Below are 20,263 nucleotides of genomic sequence, written 5' to 3'. Positions count from 1 at the left end.
TTCAGTCAGGCTCTTGTTACACATCCTAACAAGTCACCCAGTTTCCCCGGTGACAGTACCTACGGGTTTGGGCCTTGACCGTTTATGCATGCTTCGGCAAAATTTACATGTTGCAAGTGAGAAATCATGTATTGTCACAGAGATATTAAATAATGAGTCAAATTAACAAACTAACCTCTCGCTTGAACCATAATCTTTATCTTTCCTTAAGAAAGAATCTAACTTACACTGCTTTCTTGGTATGATGAAATAACCAACCGGTTACCCAAATAGCGGGTAGGGCTCCCACCTTCTTCGTGGTAAAGTGATGTAGGGATGTTTTTGAACTTCGATTATCAAAGAAATTGTTTATTAAAACTGCAAATAGAATGTCACAATTTTTTTATTCTAACTGCTAAAAGCCTATGATATTTGTCATCAGACGCAGTACCGCTTTTGACACCTTCCTTTGAAGTGTAACATGTTTATAGAACTTAAATAAACAAAAGGTCAGTTGATTAGTAATCACGTTAAATGATTCTGTTAAATTACTGTTTTATATAGTAATACTTGTTTGAATGTTACGACAGATTGAATGCGACGACATTAGCTTTCGTCGGATACTTTATTACGTCCGGACAACCCATGCTTTGCAAATTTTAGGGGTGGGGGGGGGGGGGGGGTGGGCGCACGCCCGCCACACCCCCGCCTAAATCCGCCCCTGTAATGCTCATATACATAATTATTAACGGTTGTTTTACTTCGCTTATTTATAGCATTTAACAAATAACTTCGTATTCTTATTTTCGGCATCAAATAAAAATAATGGAATAAATATATTTTAAAAGACAAGGAAAGTGAATTAAAAAATATATACAACAAAAATAAGCGAAAGGAGATGTGGAACGGCTGTCAATGAAACACCTATCCACAAAAGTTAAAAATGAAGAAGATGTCAGAAATAAATTGGTCATAATTTATTTACAGTCTAAAACATCGAAGGGACTAAACATCAACCTATACATATTTATACTTGTAATGCATTTGTATATAAACATCGAATCAGAAATATGTTCCTTTCCTAAACATGTTTAAAAACATTGCTGTGATAGTTATCAAAAGTACCAGGATTATAATTTAGTACGCCAGACGCGCGTTTCGTCTACACAAGACTCATCAGTAACGCTCAAATCGAAATATTGATAAATGGCATAGTTCTTAACATTAGAAAAATGAATGAAGTATTGGCAACTGGACGTTAAGCAACCAAATATCAATCCTCACTTTTCCGTGAAGTGTTCACAATTATTTGTCTTTTAAAAATTAAAAGGATGAAAAATTCCCAAACTGAAAAGAGTTGAAAATACGCTATTAATTTAGAAGTAAAAAATATAGCAGACAGAATAAAGACGGCAAAAACAAACAAATGAAAAAAAAAATAGAGAACAATTTGAAATACCATATACATGTTTAATCAGTATACTAGTAGATCACGGGCCAAGGTTGAGCGAACATGAATTGCTATCGATTATACTAAAGGTGACAATCAACTTTTTGAGGCACGTGTCGAGAAAACATTAGAAAAAATATAATTTAAAATTATGAAAGAAGTAGGTCCGGTAAGGACCGATTTTGGCCTCAAATTTCAGGTTCATCTGACGAAAGATTTTGACCACTTTTGAAACACTTAAGTGTCTATTTTATTTGATTCTATTAGTGTATGTGGAAGATTTTCACTGATTTTGTCATTAAAAGCTCAATTAAATATGAAAAATCCACCAAATATGCCGGAAAATGTCACTTTTCAGATGGTTTTTGCAATTTAGCATGACTTTATGGTGCTTGTACCCGATATATGTGCCATGTATTGTCAAAAACAGCCCATGTTTATGTAGCAGAAGCATTCTACTGTCCAAAAAATAACTAAAAGTTTACTTTTAACAATTTTGTAAAACTGCTATATTTTGGGGCCAAAAAGGTGTCTTACCGGACCTTCTCCTTTTACAAAGTCTATTTCTATATGCCATATCCTTTGTGACAGTTGTATCATTCCATCAGGTCCTTAGTGCACATTTTTGTTCTTAGTGCACTAAGGAGGTCCTTTGCGGTGTTTCTACGGACCCCATATATTTGAAGCTGTTCAAAATTCTGTACATTATAGGTACGTGTATCAGATCGGACAATAATTTTCATATATATAAAAAGAATTACTGTATAAGTTATCTAGTATGAAATATGTCCACTGGACCGACCGTGCAAGTGCTATATATATTATATCATGTATATAGCCAGTCAAAAAGATGTGGTATGATTGCCAATGAAACAACTATCCACAAAAGACCAAAATGACACAAACATTAACAACTATAGGTCACACAAGGTCGTTAAAAACTTCCATTTGTTGTTGTCCACCGAAAATAAGCTCATAAAAACACGAATCCCTGTTTACTCAATTCCACCTTTATTTGTTAATATTTCTTTATCTTTTTCTTATCTTTTTTGTGAAATATTTTGTGTGGTCGAAAATGAAATTGCCTCCGATGCTACAAAGAAAATTTGTTTAATGTCATCTGTTGCAATATATGCTAAGTACTACACGTGGACAGGATGTTCCCCAGAAAATAAGTTATACACACCCCGATATAACCCCGAGGGTACACGCTACTGTCGTATGGAAAATTACTGGGTCACCTGTAAGATGGTAATCAGCCATGCAACTAATTAGGTTACTGACCATGTCACTTCAATTTAAAATTTATCATTATAATGAAGTGAAATAATTCAACCAAATCGTATATAGATTATATCAAGGATTTTCTTACTATACAAATCCTTGATTATATACATATTTTTTTTTATCTATGCCGGAAAGAATTGAAAAACTGTATTTATAATTTTTGATTTGTTTTATAGAAATCTGTGTAGGTCTCATGAAATGGAACTCACGCAACGCATGCCTAATTAAGATTTATAAATTTATTGAAAAATATAACAAAAATTTAGTTTTGATATTAAATTAAAGTTACCTTTCCGCGCTGTAATTTATTTGATATGACATGAATCAAGCAATTTTTGTTGAGGGATTTATGGGTTTGTCCATACAACGTATAAAAAAAGAAGTGTATGTTATTAGTATTTCACATGCCTTGTTTTCGCCTTGAAGCTCATTATTCAGAGTGTTTCAGACAAGATGATGAAAATAACGTGCAAGATACTTTTTTCGATCATCGTGAAGAGACAATTTTAATTCCCATTCCTCGATGCACTCTACCCCTGATGAATTGTATATTTATAATTCCTCGTGCTTTTAATTAGCCCCCCCCCCCCCTTTTCGTGGTTACCGTTATGCCAACAAATACCCGGGGCTTGATTTACATGTAAAATCATGGGCGGATCCAGCCATAATAAAGGGGGTTCCAACTACATGTCTCCATTAAATAAGGGGTGTCTAAGCATACCTAAGTGTCAAAAGAGAGTTTTCCCCGACCTATTCACATATTTTTAAGGTTCCTATATACAAGGTGATAGGACGTTCAGTTCCGTTGGAATAGGTTACCCTTTCACGCTATGCCTTAAAACTTTTCCTGATGCACAGGTAACCTATTCCAACGGAACGTCCTATCACCTTGTATATAGGAACTTGAGAGGATTCCCGAGATTATCATTTATGCAATGCTTGCTCACAAAATGCTAGGGGAGGCCAACCCCGGATTCCATCCCCTTCGACCCGCCACAGAATACAGATATAATTGATAATTGTTATTTAAAAGTCATATACTATAGCCACTATATAGTACTAGAACCGAACACCTGTTTTGGGATATATATACATACACCACATCTTCCTATGTCTATATAGCTGATTTACCGTAAATAACTGCGAGAAAATGAATAATACACAAGTTGATAATTGTCTCTTCTCTGCTAATTTTAATGTGCATGCAATATTCACTCTGATTTACTTGTGAGACCACCGACACTAATAATAATTACCTACAAAATAATAGGTGCTCCTTTATTGGGAAGAACATTTCGGATCCGATCAATTTATTGGTTCCATTCCCCCATTCTACACTTCTCCTTAGAAAAAATGCCTTGCAATGCGTCATAATTATCTGGACTACTAACTTACTTCCATATAAATTCGAAAACAGACTATAATCTATTTCACTGGATGAGATTGGGCTCACAGATTTTTTAATGGATTGGTAATTTTATTTAAAGCACAAGTTTACAAAGCAAGATTAATCACATTTTTCACCCGGCCTACACATCAAATGGTTGCCTCCTTACTGACTTACACCTACACAAGCTAAACAAACATGTGACAACTCTTCACCAATGACCTGAGTGAAAGGTTGACGGGGGGATCCAGAACTTTTCATTGGGGGGGGGGGGGGTTCAGATGGGGGATGCTTGCCTCAGTCATGTTTATGTGATTCCCTATATAATCAACAAAATTTTTCACACTAAAAGGGGGGCAGGGATTTCTCCTTAATAAGAAATCTCTATTTTCAGCATAAGCTGATATAAATTTGCCTTTTGAAGAACTGAAATAAATATGAGACGGCTAATGATTTTTCAGATGCTTTACATTAAAATACATCCATGTGACATTCACAATTATATATAGATCCAAATTTAAAAAGCTATTTTTTTCAATATTTAAATAATGTAGGATCAAATCTTGATACATGTATGTAGTTGAAACTGTTAGCTTTAACATGTTAAACATTAAAAAATGAACACCCAAAGTTTAAACCACGTTTAAACATAAGAATGACCATGTAGTCTTTATTAATGTATGCTATTGCTATGAAACTAGGTCATTGTAGGTAAACTGTCATCTATTCCCTTAAATCTTTGTTCCCAGTCACCCCAAGTTTGATTTAAATTAGTCAAATATATATCTACTCTATTAGGTCTCTAGTTTGGATAGTTAATAACTTGCAAATTAAAATCATACTCCTCCCAAATTTATTTCTTTAAATATTATGGATGAAATACATGTAGCAAGTAAGGGATGAAATTAAATTGGATGAAATGTGGCATTTTTTTTTTTGATAAAGTAGTATGTCTGATGTTGTCAAACTTAATTATAGACCCTTAAGGGGCGGATCCAGTCATTTTAAAAAGGGGTGGGGGTGGGATTCTAACCCAGGACAAAAGGGGAAGGGCGGGTCCAATTACATGTCCCTATTTAAATGCATTGATAATCCGAAAAAAGGGGGGTTCCAATCCCTTGAACCCCTCTCTGGATCAGTGCCTGCCCTTTAAAAATAAAATTATCCTTATTTTGAGTTAAAGCTTATAGATTTTTCTATAATGCTTCTCAGGGGCGGATCCAGCCATTTTAAAAGGGGGTCCCAACCAAGAGCAAAGAGGGGTTCCAACTATATCTCCCATTCAAATGCATTGCTCGGTAAAAGAAAAGGATTCCAACCCTCGAATCTATGGTCAGGTTGTTGTCTCTTTGACACATTCCCTTTTTCCATTCTCAATTTTATCATGTAGTCGTCGTTGTCCCAGGACATTTAGTTTTCGCTTAATTACTTTAGTACAAGTAATAGAAATCTATGAAATTCAAACACAAGGTTTTTGTTCAGAGTTTAGGAATTACATGAATTAGGGGCCAATAGGGGCCAATAGTAAACTTTGTTTGATTTTATAGAAAATTGAATTATTGGAGTTCTTTGATATGCCAAATCTAACTGTGTATTTAGATTCCTAGTTTTTTGGTCCTGTTTAAATTGGTCTACCTTAAGGTCCAAAGGGTCCAAAATTAATTTTATTTTGATTTTAACAATATTTAAATTCTTGGTGTTCAGATTAATATGCTGAATCTGAATATTTACTTAGATTTTTTTATTATGGGCCCAAATTTCAAGTTGGTCCAAATCGGGGTCCAAAATTTTACTTTGTTTGATTTCAACAAAAATTGATTATATGAGGCTCTTTGATATGCTGAATCTAACCATTCATTAAGATTTTTGATATTTTAGCCCGTTATCAAATTGGTCCACATTGAGTTCTAAAAGGTCCAAAATTTAACTTTATTTGATTTCACCAAAAAATGAATTATTGGGGTTCTTTGATCATGTTGATATGCTGCATCTAACCATGTATTGAGATTTTGAATATTGGACCATTTTAGAGGTTAATTGTCAATTTAAAATTTTTAAGTACTTGGACCACATTCATTCTGTGTCAGAAACCTATGCTGCATCAACTATTGAATCACAATCCAAATTTAAAATTCAGAGTTTATCGAGCTTGAATGTTGTGTCCATACTTGCCCCAACTGTTCTGGGTTCAACCTGTACGTTTGTATCAAGCTGAGCCATGCATAGCATTTTTATTGGTTATTTATATATTGATTTGAAATTTTGACAAGTGAGACACATACAGATTATACTGTTAACAATATTTCAGAGTTTAACGTAGTCAAGCGAAACAAATTTTAGAAGAATAGTTGAATCATGTCTTTGTTGTCAAATGAAAAATTAGTACGAACACAAAGAAAAAGTATGGGAATGTTTGTTTTTTAAACTATTGACCAGGGTGAAAGTCTTTGAAAGTCATGACTGGCAAAAAGTTTGTGAAATGAAATAGCACAAATATTCCATTCTTTTTAAATATAACTGAATATAAAGAAAAACACAAACTGATGTTTTATAATAGTTTTCACCCTTTTTATGTTTTATAGGACAAGAAATATAGAAAAATAATGAAAAATATAAACAGTTACAATAGAAATGAGCGCAAAACAAGATAAACAGAATACAACAAGGCCTAAATGGTAAGACCACTTCTATATACTGTAAATTCAGATTTTTCAGGGAATGGACAACTTCATGAACTTTAATATTGTGATTACAAAAAAAATCTGCATAAAGATCTATATAGTTACATGATATATATATTTATCATATGTTTAGTAGTAAATACAGTAGTTTTGCATATATGATAAATAGTCTGCTGTTTAATCCATATCGCGCAACTTTGATGCGCACCCTTTATCGCATACCCTTTATCACACCCCTACCCTTTATCACACCCCTATTTTTTTTTTTATTTTTTTTTACATAAAGTCAGTTTTGGTTTTTTTTTTGCTTAAGAAAAATTTTCCTCAAAATAGGTATTTTTTTTGAATGACGTCATTGTTTGGTATGTGACGTCACGAACATCGAGTTTTCATATTGTATGTGACGTCACGAACGTCAAGTTTTCATATTTTTTGGCACGCTAAATGCAACTATGAAAAATACAAAACACACAAATTAATACAATACAAAATATTTTTAAAACAACAGCACGCAAATTGTAAGGTAACCCAGGTGCTTCGGATAAGTAATTGAGCAGTTCTTTTAAGGCCTTTGAAACAAGACCAAAGTAGAACATGTAGAACTGAAGGTAAACCAGTGCTATGGATCAGAAAACAGTTCATATAATATAATACTCTTCTGTCGAAATATATGATAAAGTGTATAATACATGTCAAAATCAGTATCCCATGCCGTATCACCCTCGACCAATATCATCCCTCGGGCCTAAAGGCCCTTGGGCTGATATTGATGTCTCGGGATGATACGACAAATGATACAGATTTTGCCATGTATTATTCTCTATATATATCATATATATATGTTTCTGTTTTTGCGATACTCACCCAGTCACATTATTCGCATTACTAAAAAGTTTCGATAATTTCTGAATTACAGTAATAAAAGAAATTGCCTTTGAATGATGACTCATATAAAAATAAGAAAATGTGGTATGGTAAATGAGTGACTTATCCACCAGAGTTCAATGAAGCGGATGCAAGAAATTAAAGGCCAATCATGGGCCTGCCTTCAATAATGAGAAAACACTTCCTTTATAGGTCATCCATTAAAGATCTCAACATATAAAGATTTAAACAATCCAATTTAGTTCAACATGTTCAAAGTCAATAACAATTAATAAAAAAAAATCATGCCTAATATAAAATATTGTTTGTTTCTCCAATCCTGACCGACCCTGCAAAAATGGCCCTACTCATTAAATTTTATTGTCAAAACTAAGCCAAATATTATTTTATTCATTTCTGATTTTCGGGCTTGCCGGATCATCCGATAATATTCAGGCTTTTGGGAAAAATAAAATTATTTACCTACCTAACTACCCACACCTGGCTTGTCAGAATAGGGATTAGGGAAAAAAACAATATATTAATTTAGGCCTCATGTCTGTGAGCACTCAACCTGACCATAATATAGGACAGTGGTTCAAATATTAACACAACATATGAACATTCTATAACAACTATTGCAAGTGGCTCAACTTTAAATATCACTGCAAGGCACTAAACAACGAATATTAAATCTTGGACACAAAGCACTGAAATAAGAGAACTCATAAGCATGACAAGTAAGAATATCAAATGAAAGTTTCTCAAAATGTTCATTAAAACATGATAAAATAAGCTTATTTATATTGCTGTTTTTTTCTCCATTTATAACATTTTTTTTTATTTTGTGTATTTATAGGTCAGATATATCTTGGTTTTTATGATCATCAACAGGTCCTGCAGGTCTATACTGAAGAGGAAACTTAATTGTTAATACTTTTCTACATAATGTGCTAATTGGATTATTAATGTGAAATGAACTCAACTGTGTGTTTTTCTGGAAAAAGAAATAGAAAAAATCCTACAAAATTGCTATAAACAAAATGGAGTACTATCAAAGAACACAATTGTGTAAAATGTAACAACCTACATTCATATTAACTGATGTATTATGGAGAAATTAAGAAAAAAAATAGTATCTTTGTCATGTTTGTTGTCGAAATAAACACCTGCTTTATCCATTCATGTACATGGCTCCATCATATCAAATATACAAAGAAGATGTTTGAAGAACATATGTTGCCAAAATTTATTCAACCAATTGAAGGAAGATGTGGATTGAATTATTTATGCACTGAACAGTTATGTAGGGGGTCGAATACACAGCAGCTGAACATGCTGAAACAGAAGACAAGTTAATTTGACATGAAAAGTGTTTATTTGATTTAATATGCAAATATGAGCACAATATTAATAACATCACAAATGGTATGATATTCATAGCGTTTTGCTTATTATTGTATTGTCTTAAACATGCTAAACAGTCAGCCTTTTGTTTTTGTATGTTTAATACTCACCATGAAAATTTGTATTACAGTATTAAAGTTTAAATTATCTTTTGTATCAATAATTCAGTCTAGGAGAAAATATATTAATACTGTTTGTGCTGTTATGAAATTTCCATAGAGGAAAAACATTTCCTTAAGGGAAATTTGATGTTCAGAAATTTCCTTAGAGGAAATTTGAAGAACAATGATTTCCCTAGAGGAAATTTGTTGTCTTGAATTTTCCTCCAAGGAAAAGTGTTTGTCAAAAATTTCCTCACAGGAAAAAGTATTTCCTCCAAGGAAAATTTGAAGCTGCAAATTTCCTCAAAGGAAAAAGAATTTCCTCTAAGGAAAAAGAATTTCCTCTAAGGAAATAGAATTTCCTCTAAGGAAATAGAATTTCCTCTAAGGAAATAGAATTTCCTCTAAGGAAATAGAATTTCCTCAAAGGAAATTATTATGCAGCAAATTCCCTTAGGGAAATCTTTTTCCCTTGAGGAAAAAACAATTTCCCTTGAGGAAAAATCTTTTTCCTTCAGGGAAATTTGATTTCCCTTGAGGAAAAGTACTTTTCCTCTGAGGAAATTGTTGAAAAAAGGGGCATAACTTTTTCAACAGTGGTGCTAGATCCAAAAAAATTTAGGACAAATATCAGAGAACCAATACCAACCAAGTTATCAACTTTGTTTTGACTTAACTCCAAAAATTAAGGTGACAACTTTTGCACTCAGCGGAATTGCAAACTTGTCCCGGAGACTGTTCATAACTAAGACAAGCTCTTCGAAAAATCTGAAGGAGAATTTATTTTCTTATCACATTGAGGGCAGACTTCATTTATATTTGTAATAGTAACATTTAACTGAGGAATTATTTTCGTTTTTATTTTCTTTGTTGCAGAGTCTTATCAGTAAATAAGAAGTATATATTTAAAACTTTCACACTGAGAAGAGTTCAAAGAGTTCAGCATCGACAAAAATACATATGATGAAGAGACATTTTAAAACTGTTGTGGTTTCCGAATGGATTTTTCCACAAAGTGGATCGTAAGGATGGTACTCTTTGTGAAATGTGATTGTAATATTGTCAGCTTGAACATTAACCTTATGGAACGCAATAAAATATGGCCAGAATTGGATTTTATTTAAAGATCCTGGAATTCCTTGAGATACTTCTTCTGCTACCACTTATAATTAAAGGTAAGTGTATGAATTTCTTAGATTAAAACGTGCCTTACCTTCGTGTATATTAGACAGCATTGAATGGTTATAGAATACATGGGTTGGATACTATGTTTTATATATACTTAATACATTTACCGATGTGAGGTTTTTTTAACAACTAATTTTTTTATTTGTTTTTAAAGAGTGCGACATTACAACATAAAATGCAACATTTGCACACAACTTATGGTATTCAGACTTTTGTGCCGCGAAAACTCTATTAATAACACGAACAATATAATTTCTTATCTAACAAAGTTGTTCAATTGAAACCTGTGTATACATTTCAAACAAATACTATTTATTTGTTTTATTTTAAGAATCTTTAGAAGGATTTATACATGCAGATTGCGTATGAAATGATGTTTATCTTAAAATCACACAGATGCATGCATTTGATCCCACTGCAGCTTCAAATATTTATTTCTTTAATTATATACACTAAACACGTGCACATGTGTCCCCGCAGGAACTAACATATAAGTTCTTAAGAAATGGCATGTAAAATTACTCTGGGTGCACAAATATACATGCAAACATATATACTGACATAAAAAATAAATTTATTATTTTTAAAGCATTAGTGTCTAAAGTATCCTAAATAAATCAACAGTTTGTTTGTTTTTGAGGTGTATACCTTTAAATTATTATGGCATGCCATTTATTAATAATGTAGCAATAAAGTATTAGTCTAAAACAGAATGTAAGGAAAAGTGTTTTATTTATAATCTTTACGGGGTACTTATGAATAGTTTGATTATCAAAATGAAACGTATCTGCTCACTTTTTGAAATAAAATAATACTAATAGTTTATTGTACTCGTAAACAGCAGGAAACATCACTTTAAATACCTGTTGTAATTATGTACAGGAACTCAAAGATGAAATGACTCAGGCATATTGTTATGTTTATGTAAATTTTTCATCTTTAACTCCGAATTTTTCACATGCTTGTTCTAGAATTTTTTTGTGACTCTCTACAAATATGTTGCCTTCGCTAAAGGAAAAAGGTATATACTCAAAGAGCTTATCTGTTGATTTCAAAACTGAAACGTTACAGGTAGTTACTATATAAATTGCAATTTGTTTGCTTGAAACCTCTTTTCGAAGAATGGTTTAGCGTCTAGATCTCTTTTCTTCATGAACCATGACGGTATCTTGGGTTATAGATATCGGACTCAGTTTCCCGGGGTTTTTAATTCTGGATGTCGAGAAATCGTGTAAATAAGCACACAGACCCTTCTGGTCCGGAATGGGGACATTGATTAAACCCTATGGCCTATTGACAAGCAAATTTCTGTCCCAATTTGACATGTTCTCCTTTATCAATTTTGGCACCGTGATTTTGGCTATATATATCTTTGTTCCAATCGACCCAATTTATTGAACCGGCTTTCGGGATTTGTCGTTAATTTTTTGAGACATTAATGATTGAGCAACTCGAACACAACCAAACATCAAGAATGAACTCGGGTGTGCTGGAATGGTAAGTAAAAAAATGTAGTTTCTAATCTAATAGTGACACCCGACATGTTAATTATGACTAGCAGAAATATCATGATACATGTACACTAAGTCACATTTGATGATCGGCAAAACGAGCGACATGCATAAAAGTTCAAAATGTTATAGTTCTTGATGTTCACTGTGTTTTTGTGCAACTTCATTGAAGTATTTATGGTTATTTATCAGATGACCTGGCAACTAGTAGAATCAAAATTTACCACTGCATAACCTCACACATATTATTTGTAAGTTGGTGTTCAATATTTTGTTGTTATTTCTATCAAATTGGCATCTTATATTCCAGCAAAGTGTCATTATTTAATCATTATTATTATAAATGTTTTATAAATATAAGGAAATGTTAAATGTCAGACAAACAGACACCAACAAATCAATAAAGCCTAAAAAATATTAATGAAAACGTCGTATAGACTTTCAATGTTATTTGTGGGCTTAATTCATAACGTACAAGGAAATGTTAACGACCTCAAGATTAAAATCATCGGAAAATAAGGTGAAAAAAAATGAACCATTACTTGTAACAAGTATGAAAACGATATACACTGTTACAAGCGAAAGATGGGTAGTAGTTTGAGATTAACTTGCGGATTTAAAATAAAGACTTTGTGTCAAAAATATTGCAAGTGGATGTCAAAAAGATGTATAAATTTTTATCCATAAAATCTGTGTCTTTAAACCTTTGACATATTTTAAATGTAATAAAAAACATCGGAACTTCATATTTGGGAGACGACACCAGATGTGTGCATGAATGGGCTTTAAGAAAGAAAAAAAATTCTATCGACTTCGGTCTGTTCGAAACAATTTAGTAGGAGGTACGAACTCAAAGTCAAATATTCGTACGCTCGAAATTGGATATTTGATTGGTTATTGCTTATCGTCCAGTAGCAGCTATTTCAAGTGGTAGACATCGGATATATGATATCTACAACTTGTGATGTCCTCTTACAATACTGTCACTAGTTTCGTGAAAACACATATTTCAAACGACAGCAAAATATATGACAAAGAAGATCACGTGCTTTTATCGTCTGCTTCTGTTTCAATTTTTTACGTTTTTTATTGAACATGGCTATACAGTCGTCATTTAATATATCGAATGCTGGTATAAGAATTCCAACCAAGCCGCGATTGCTAAAAATGGAAAACTCGTTATTTTGAACAATGAAAGATGTTTTTATTATTCAAATCCCTTGTCTAATAATATCGCGTCTATGAATAAGTAATAATCGGTGAAGTGAGTGCGCGAATATAAAAGTTCTAATTATTTTATATCAATCATATTTATCATTTTGATCGGTTAAATATTCTGGAAAATTTATGAATTACTTGAAATCTCTAGAGGGTGCCTTCTTCAATAAGGTGTGGGTTAATGTGTTAAAACTGAAACGATTTAAAACTCAGTCAAATAAGTAATTGTCTCATATCAAACTTGTTCATCAGTAAATTTTAAATTAACTAAATGTTCACTTTGTTATATTTAGATTAAAAGTATCAAAGATGAGATCAAATACAGATTGCTACTAAAAGTAACAGAACAGTTTATAGAAAAAATTCAAGCAGTTTTTTTCGGTTGCCTATACTATTTACATGTCTATTACCTACATAGTTTTCTAATATAAAATATATATAATATATGTAAACCTATAATCATAGGAGTAGACTGCAAAGTTGGACCAGGTGGGTGGGCGGTGATAAACTTCAAGAAAAAACGGCGTTTCAATACAGCGTACGCGGTTGTAATTATCCTCCTATGATTTTGTTTTTTTATATATTTTCGAAGGGGGTAATTACCTCAACCCTTTTGTCCCTCCCCTCGGTTCCTTCTCCAGACTCTAGTCAATCTGTCAATTTATAAACAACTAATCAATGTGTTCACAAGTTCCTTAAGTGGTGTGTTCCTGGTTTTAACACGCCAGGCAACTAGTAGAACATCAGTGCATATTCATTTACTGTCTATAATCTATGCCGTGATAAAACAATATCACTCTAAGGACAGTAATTGTCTTCATCATCTCGTTGTAGAGGGCATTAGATCAGTTTATCATTGATCGGAATGACAGGATCTGATTTAGCAGGTTCTGACTGTGAGGCATAGCAGGGTAAAATGTTTATTTGAAAGCTCTCGTTCAATGTAAATTGATGCAAATAACATATGCCTACATTGGCTTCGATCAATCATAATTTAAAACACTAGAGATCATTAAGTTGTAAAGGGTTCTGATTCAGTTTATCTATATTTATATATATAGAATAATATATAAAGATATCTCAGTACAACAACGCCTTGAACAATTTCTCGGTTTTTGTTTTTGCACCAACGAACTATATATATTAAGTTCAACTGTATTTTCTTATACATTGGACATTTAAGAGACGCTTTTTTTCTCTTTTTCTTTTGCGATTTTCTTTCTATGTTAATTTTCTTGCTCAGTTAGTTGAAATGTTTCGTTTCTGATTTAGTGTGGACATCTTGAAACTTTTAACATGAAACATGCATAGACTTATCATCAGTTTCATATTTATTTAGTCCTAAATGTAAATTCAAAAAGACTGAATGAATAAGCTTTCCGTAAAGGAGAGAAGTAACAATTTGTTAAAATTACATTTAATATCAAAACTACAAACACAAATTATGTACAGATTTGAATTTCATTACTATGGAGTTGTTTTTGTGCTTCGGTTATGTTTTAACACATTGATCAACTAAACGTTAAACTATTGCTTTCCATCCATAAAGGGTCGTTTAAAAGAACAATGACTGTCACTTCTGTTAACTGTGAATACTCTAGTGTTATCAGATTGAAAGCTTCTGAATGTTCCTATACATATAGCCAAATAATCCCCTGTACACAATTTATTATGCATTCTTGTGAAAAGTGCACAGTCTACATATATGCATGTCATGTTTCAACAAACAGGTTTGAAGTATCTATATAATCCGAATCATATCCTCTATAAACTAGAGCACACCACTATAAGTATGCTCCATGATAGACTCTCTATGAATTTATTTGTAAATCATTTAGTCCTGATTTATAATTGTGCCCCTTGCTGCAATATTTTCATATGTTTTATGATTTAAGCCGTCGTCAATTGGAAAATGACTTAACACAGATATGATAAATGCCAATAAATTTGCCAAAATAAATATGAAATCAATAACTTGAACCTATTTTTGTCATGTCTAAACAAAATGCATATCATAAACTACTTTTTATCTATAAAAACTAAGGACTGGTATGTCTGGTATAAGCTTTTATTATTGTAGTTTTGAGCTTGGTTCATTGCGTCCTCTGATTAGATTTCTAAAATTATTTTGTAAGTTTGATCTGGGGAAATATATACTGCTATCTCATAACAGAATGCGACAACGCCTATTTCGATTTGTTTAATTTTGGATAGTTTTAAATAATACTTGCCGGCCTTTTGCCAAAATTCTGAAAAAAAATTGTTGACACTTACATTTTGTGTACCTCCTGTAAGTGTATAATATATGTGATTTGTGCTATATAATTAATAAAAAAAGTTGTTGCATTTCACTACATGAAACTCCCAATAAATATGAAAAGTCAATAAACCAGATAATTAAATTTGTATTTTTTTCGAACAAGAGATGATATGTTGCTGTATAATGTTGCGTGAACCCTATTTTTGTCCTTTTTCCAAAGAATGGCTTTGAGTTATTGGCTCTACTTTTGAATCGAATACAAATAAGATTGGTTGTTAACAAGTATAGAATTAAAGGTGCCGTTCATTTTTTTCAATTCTGTATTAGCATACTAATAGTAATTTTATATTGCGTTCTTGGGTTGCTGTACATCTGTATGTACCCTTTATTTCCTTATATATATTCCTTAGAAGATGTCAAAAGACGTTGTCCTTCAATAGAAGCTAGTGACCCATTTTTTCTTCGTCATTGGAAAAATAATTCAATCCGCCACAAAACTTTTCCATTTGAGTAAATTAGATAATATTTCGATCGTATTCACCGCCCAGCTAATAACATTTTGCTTCTTTTATCAGATTTTGATTCGATTTTGCATCAGTATTGTAGAATTAAGAGTCATTTCACTGAAATTATTCGGTCTTAGTTAATCTTTCTTCTTCCAAATTAAAGCGTATTCAAAATGAAATAATAAAATTTACATATTAGTGTGATTTGATTAATGTTTAAGTCATTACATCCCAGGCAACCGTGTGGTATTTACATAGGTCGTTTAATATGCCTCGATGTGAAAGGAACCACACAAACTTATTTGTTTGGAATAAGATTCCGATACCAAATGATGTCGTAAAAACGAAGTCGTAAAACGTTTGCAAATGCAATAACACGTGTTATATGTTTCGTTCACATTGTAACAAATTTAATTTATCTCTGTTCAATTGACTTTGAATAAATGTCTCGTCTTTCCCCCAGTAGCTCTCAATGTTTACATGACAAAACTGTGAGATTTCCTAAAGAGAAAATAATGGGAAAACTTCAATTGAAATACTGAAGGTGTATAACAATTTGTAGGAAGTAAATTACTTTATATCCATTGATCGGTTAACAATAAATCTATAGGTTTTTATGCCCGTAGGGACTGCTTCGTGATGTAAGTTATCAGTAAATCTGTGAGGTCAAGTTATTTCATCAAAGATTTGTAACAAAGGTTAATGTTTTTGACATAGGTGGATTTTTTCTCTCGATTATTTCAGCTAAAAAACATTCATCTTAATTTAGAATGAAATTCAAAACAGTGTGGCTGTGGCCATTGATTGACACATTAAATTTATCCATTGACTGGGACAATTTAGGTGAACATTTCTATATACAGCTTGGTATTGGGATTGTTTGGATTTTCTAATGCTGACAGATTTTTGATAGATCCAAGAAGTTCTTTGTTTGAATAAATGTAGTACACGAACTGATTATTTTCATCTAACTTCTAGTACATATATTCATCCGTCATTGACCGTCTTCATTAATATTGGTACTCCTGTTTGTACATTGTCTTCATAACTGTACTACCTGTGTATACTGTTTTCATTACTCTACTCTCTGTATGTACATATCTGTTTGTCTTCGTTAATTCATTTGTCTTTTATTTTTTTGTGTTTCTCTTGAGATTATCAGATTCTGAAATTCGTAACACTTATACCGTTCCCATTTCCCGAATGTGACCTACCGAACAAGACTTATATCCGGATTTATACAATCTAATTAAAATATTGATCTCTGATTACGTTATACTACAAATCAGAGATCATTATTTTAATTAGATTGGGATTTATACAAATATGATCATCACGACGGATGCCACATATGGAGCAGGATCTGTTCACCTTTCAACAGGACATGAGATCACCCCCAGTTTTTGGTAGGGGTTCGTGTTGCTCATTCTTTATTTTTCTATGGTGTGTTTTGTATACTATAATGTTTGTCTGTTGGTCTTTTTCTTTTTATCCATGGCGCTGTCAATTTATTTTCGATTTATGAGTTTGAATGTCCCTCTGATATATTTTGCCCCTCTTCTATCGACAGTCATGGTTTTAAGGCATTCCCTGCAATAACATTGTACAGCAACTATTCAGCTGAAGGACGCCTCCGGGTGCGGGAATTTCTCGCTACATTGAAGACCTGTTAGTGACCCTCTGCTGTTGTTTTTTATTTGGTCGGGTTGTTGTCTCTTTGACACATTTCCCATTTCCATTCTCAATTTTATTTTTATACTACGCAAAGGTTCAATATCCTTTCGAAAATATAACAAATTTTGTATCTTTGAGATCATGAACTTGAGTATAAAAGATTGATGAGTTGTAAGCATTATTTCTTGTTGTTATAGACTTATTTTTTCACATAGTTATGTCTGGTGTATCTTAATCAAAACAAGTGCTGGAATATTTTAATCCCAAGAAAATAGTTGAACGTAAGAAAATGATAGAATTGACCACTATAGCATAATGAAATATTTACGTAAGTCATACAATGATCAATATATGTCAGAAAATATAATGTCGAAAGATTGGAGGAGCGTTTAAGGTCCTTCATCTCTCTTCAAGTTCAAGGTAGTCTCGTACGATGTGTAGTCCCAGGCATTATTGATGTATATAGATTTCTTTTGTTCAATAGACTGCATCTCTTCACTCCGATTACGCGACAAACATATATAAAGACCTAATCTGACCCAGTCAATCGATAACCTGAACGTGTACAGAAAATAATTTAATGATCTCGTCCACACTGTTATGAAAACGATTCAAAAATGCCGAAATGCCGACAACGAGTATTTATAAAGATTTTTTTCCAATTTTATATTTATGAAATTTGATTAACTAGAATGTCACATAAATCGTAGCCAATGTTTTGTTTTGATTAAAAACTTTTCAGCAACAAAAATTACTCAACTCCGACTATTTTTTGTGCATTTTATTATACTTTGTGCAAATGAATTATGGCCCAAATACATTCTTAAAAGGGAAGCAACCCCTGCGAAAGTTTCACCCGTTTTGTGTCCAAATTATAAAAATCTGAACATGACTGGACACGGTCTGACAACATCTTAACGTAATTTTTTATCCATGGTCTTGACGTTTCACTTGCGGTAAATCCAGTCAATTAAGATATGATCAGACCAAAATGACCGTTTCAGACTAAAATCGTGCTACTAGTGATGCATTATACATTGGCATAAATGTAGAACGCCCGTCAAAAATAAATGTCAGTGTAATGCATGCATTCAAATAATGGTCAATGTTCCAAGGTAATAACATAAAGCCATTGCAAAAAAAAAAAAATGAATTAAAGTTTAATTATTTAATAGAAATGGTCAACAACAGAACTATTCTTAATGGCACCCTGCTTTATTTTTTCTGGATTAAACAACCAAAATATTCAAAGCAGATAACTGTTTTAAGGGTTCTACAATTGAAACAGATAACCAAAACATATTGCGCATACCGAGCAGTGGAAATCACCGGAGGACTACTATAATTGCTGACCTTCAGAGGTCACATCGCTCTTGAAAAGATTAAAACGTAATTTGTATTGGTATTAATACGCTCGATTTCATTTTTTTTGTATTTCCCATCATACGGTAAGAGATGGTATTATGGCTATGTATTAGAAGCTTCTTTAACAGCTGATTTTAATAATGAAGCAATTTGATCTAACAAGGGAGGTTATGGTTATAGTTTATCTTTGATGAATGAGAACCGTGGCTAGTTTGATATAAGTTATGATGCTGCAATGAATAAACTTTACACCACAATATGCAAATAATGAACTTCAAAAAGAAAGTTTAACCTACCACAAATTGAAATATAAGAAGACAGTTAACTTTTCTTAAAGATTTTAAATAGCTTTTTTCTTTTATTTAAACATTTTTTCGAAAGGTACAGTGTATATCATATCAGAGATGAATGATAAATCAAGAATTTTAAAATTAAATATTTAAATCGAGAGTATTGTTAGTGATCTAAGCGGTGTAGAGATTGTAATGACGAATGATCATTGTTTACAGCATTAATCTAGAATCACAAAACTGTTCCGAACACACAGACAAACGAAAGAGCCATACGAAAATAAAAACAAATCGGTCACTATGGCATAAATTCAAAATGACAAAACCCATTTGGTTTCTACTTCTCTAAATGTGAAGAAAGTAATAAATTGTAGAATTCCATGCGCTTGTAATTCAGTGATCGTCGTTGGTTGGTGAGTGCTATTTTTTGTGTTTTTTCGGAGAAAAAGTATTTGTCATCAAGGTTTTAGTTTTCTCGTTTGGTGTCAAGGTCCTTTACAGCTGATTAGTATAGATTTTTATGTTGGTTCCTTCTGTAAAATATCCATCTTGTTCATTACGACCACGTACCAATCTGTATAATGTTGGGTTGTTTTGTTGAACCCCATGTAATAACCTACGGTTTGCTAACACCCACGTCACGCGGACTCTTTGGATAGTTGTCTGATTGGTAATTATACCATATCTCATCTCGTTATTTTTTTATACAAAAACATTATAGTTAGTATTGTTTGATTTTTATCTATAATGACGGGTCATTTTAATCAAAGTGTCGGAGCATTATTTTTCTGGAGCAAAGTGTTTTACTGAATCGGAATGCGGTTGCTGAATTACAGCTTATCAACATAAAATCTCTTCGTCAAAACTACAGGCTGATTTCTACATATCCAATATTCACACTGATAAAAAAAAATAACTTCCAACTGACTTAACAAACATAGAGAACGTGATATGTTCATTCTCGTTTTGGTGTTTCGTTATATATTGGAAGCTGGTTCCATTTTTCTGCTTCGCGTACGAATCAAACGCCTCCCGTGTCAGACTAGATTCGTAGTAATTACAAAATCAATCTTTTATCCATAAAAATTCCATTGC

General features: G+C 32.4%; 1 protein-coding gene across 10 annotated transcripts in view; it reads left to right on the top strand.

Annotated features, from left to right (window-relative positions):
• LOC139519605 (zwei Ig domain protein zig-8-like) overlaps positions 1–20,263 on the top strand; it is a 92,432-nt gene that overhangs the window by 51,024 nt on the left and 21,145 nt on the right. For all 10 annotated transcript variants that reach the window (XM_071311794.1, XM_071311790.1, XM_071311786.1 and 7 more), the window contains exon 2: positions 10,033–10,331. In XM_071311794.1, the coding sequence (XP_071167895.1) occupies positions 10,256–10,331 (76 nt within the window). In that variant the 5' untranslated portion in view covers positions 10,033–10,255. The remainder of the gene's footprint in view (positions 1–10,032; positions 10,332–20,263) is intronic.

Source organism: Mytilus edulis, chromosome 4 (assembly GCF_963676685.1).
Source record: "Mytilus edulis chromosome 4, xbMytEdul2.2, whole genome shotgun sequence".
Lineage (NCBI taxonomy): Eukaryota > Metazoa > Mollusca > Bivalvia > Mytilida > Mytilidae > Mytilus > Mytilus edulis.
This window is presented reverse-complemented; position numbering and strand designations above follow the sequence as displayed.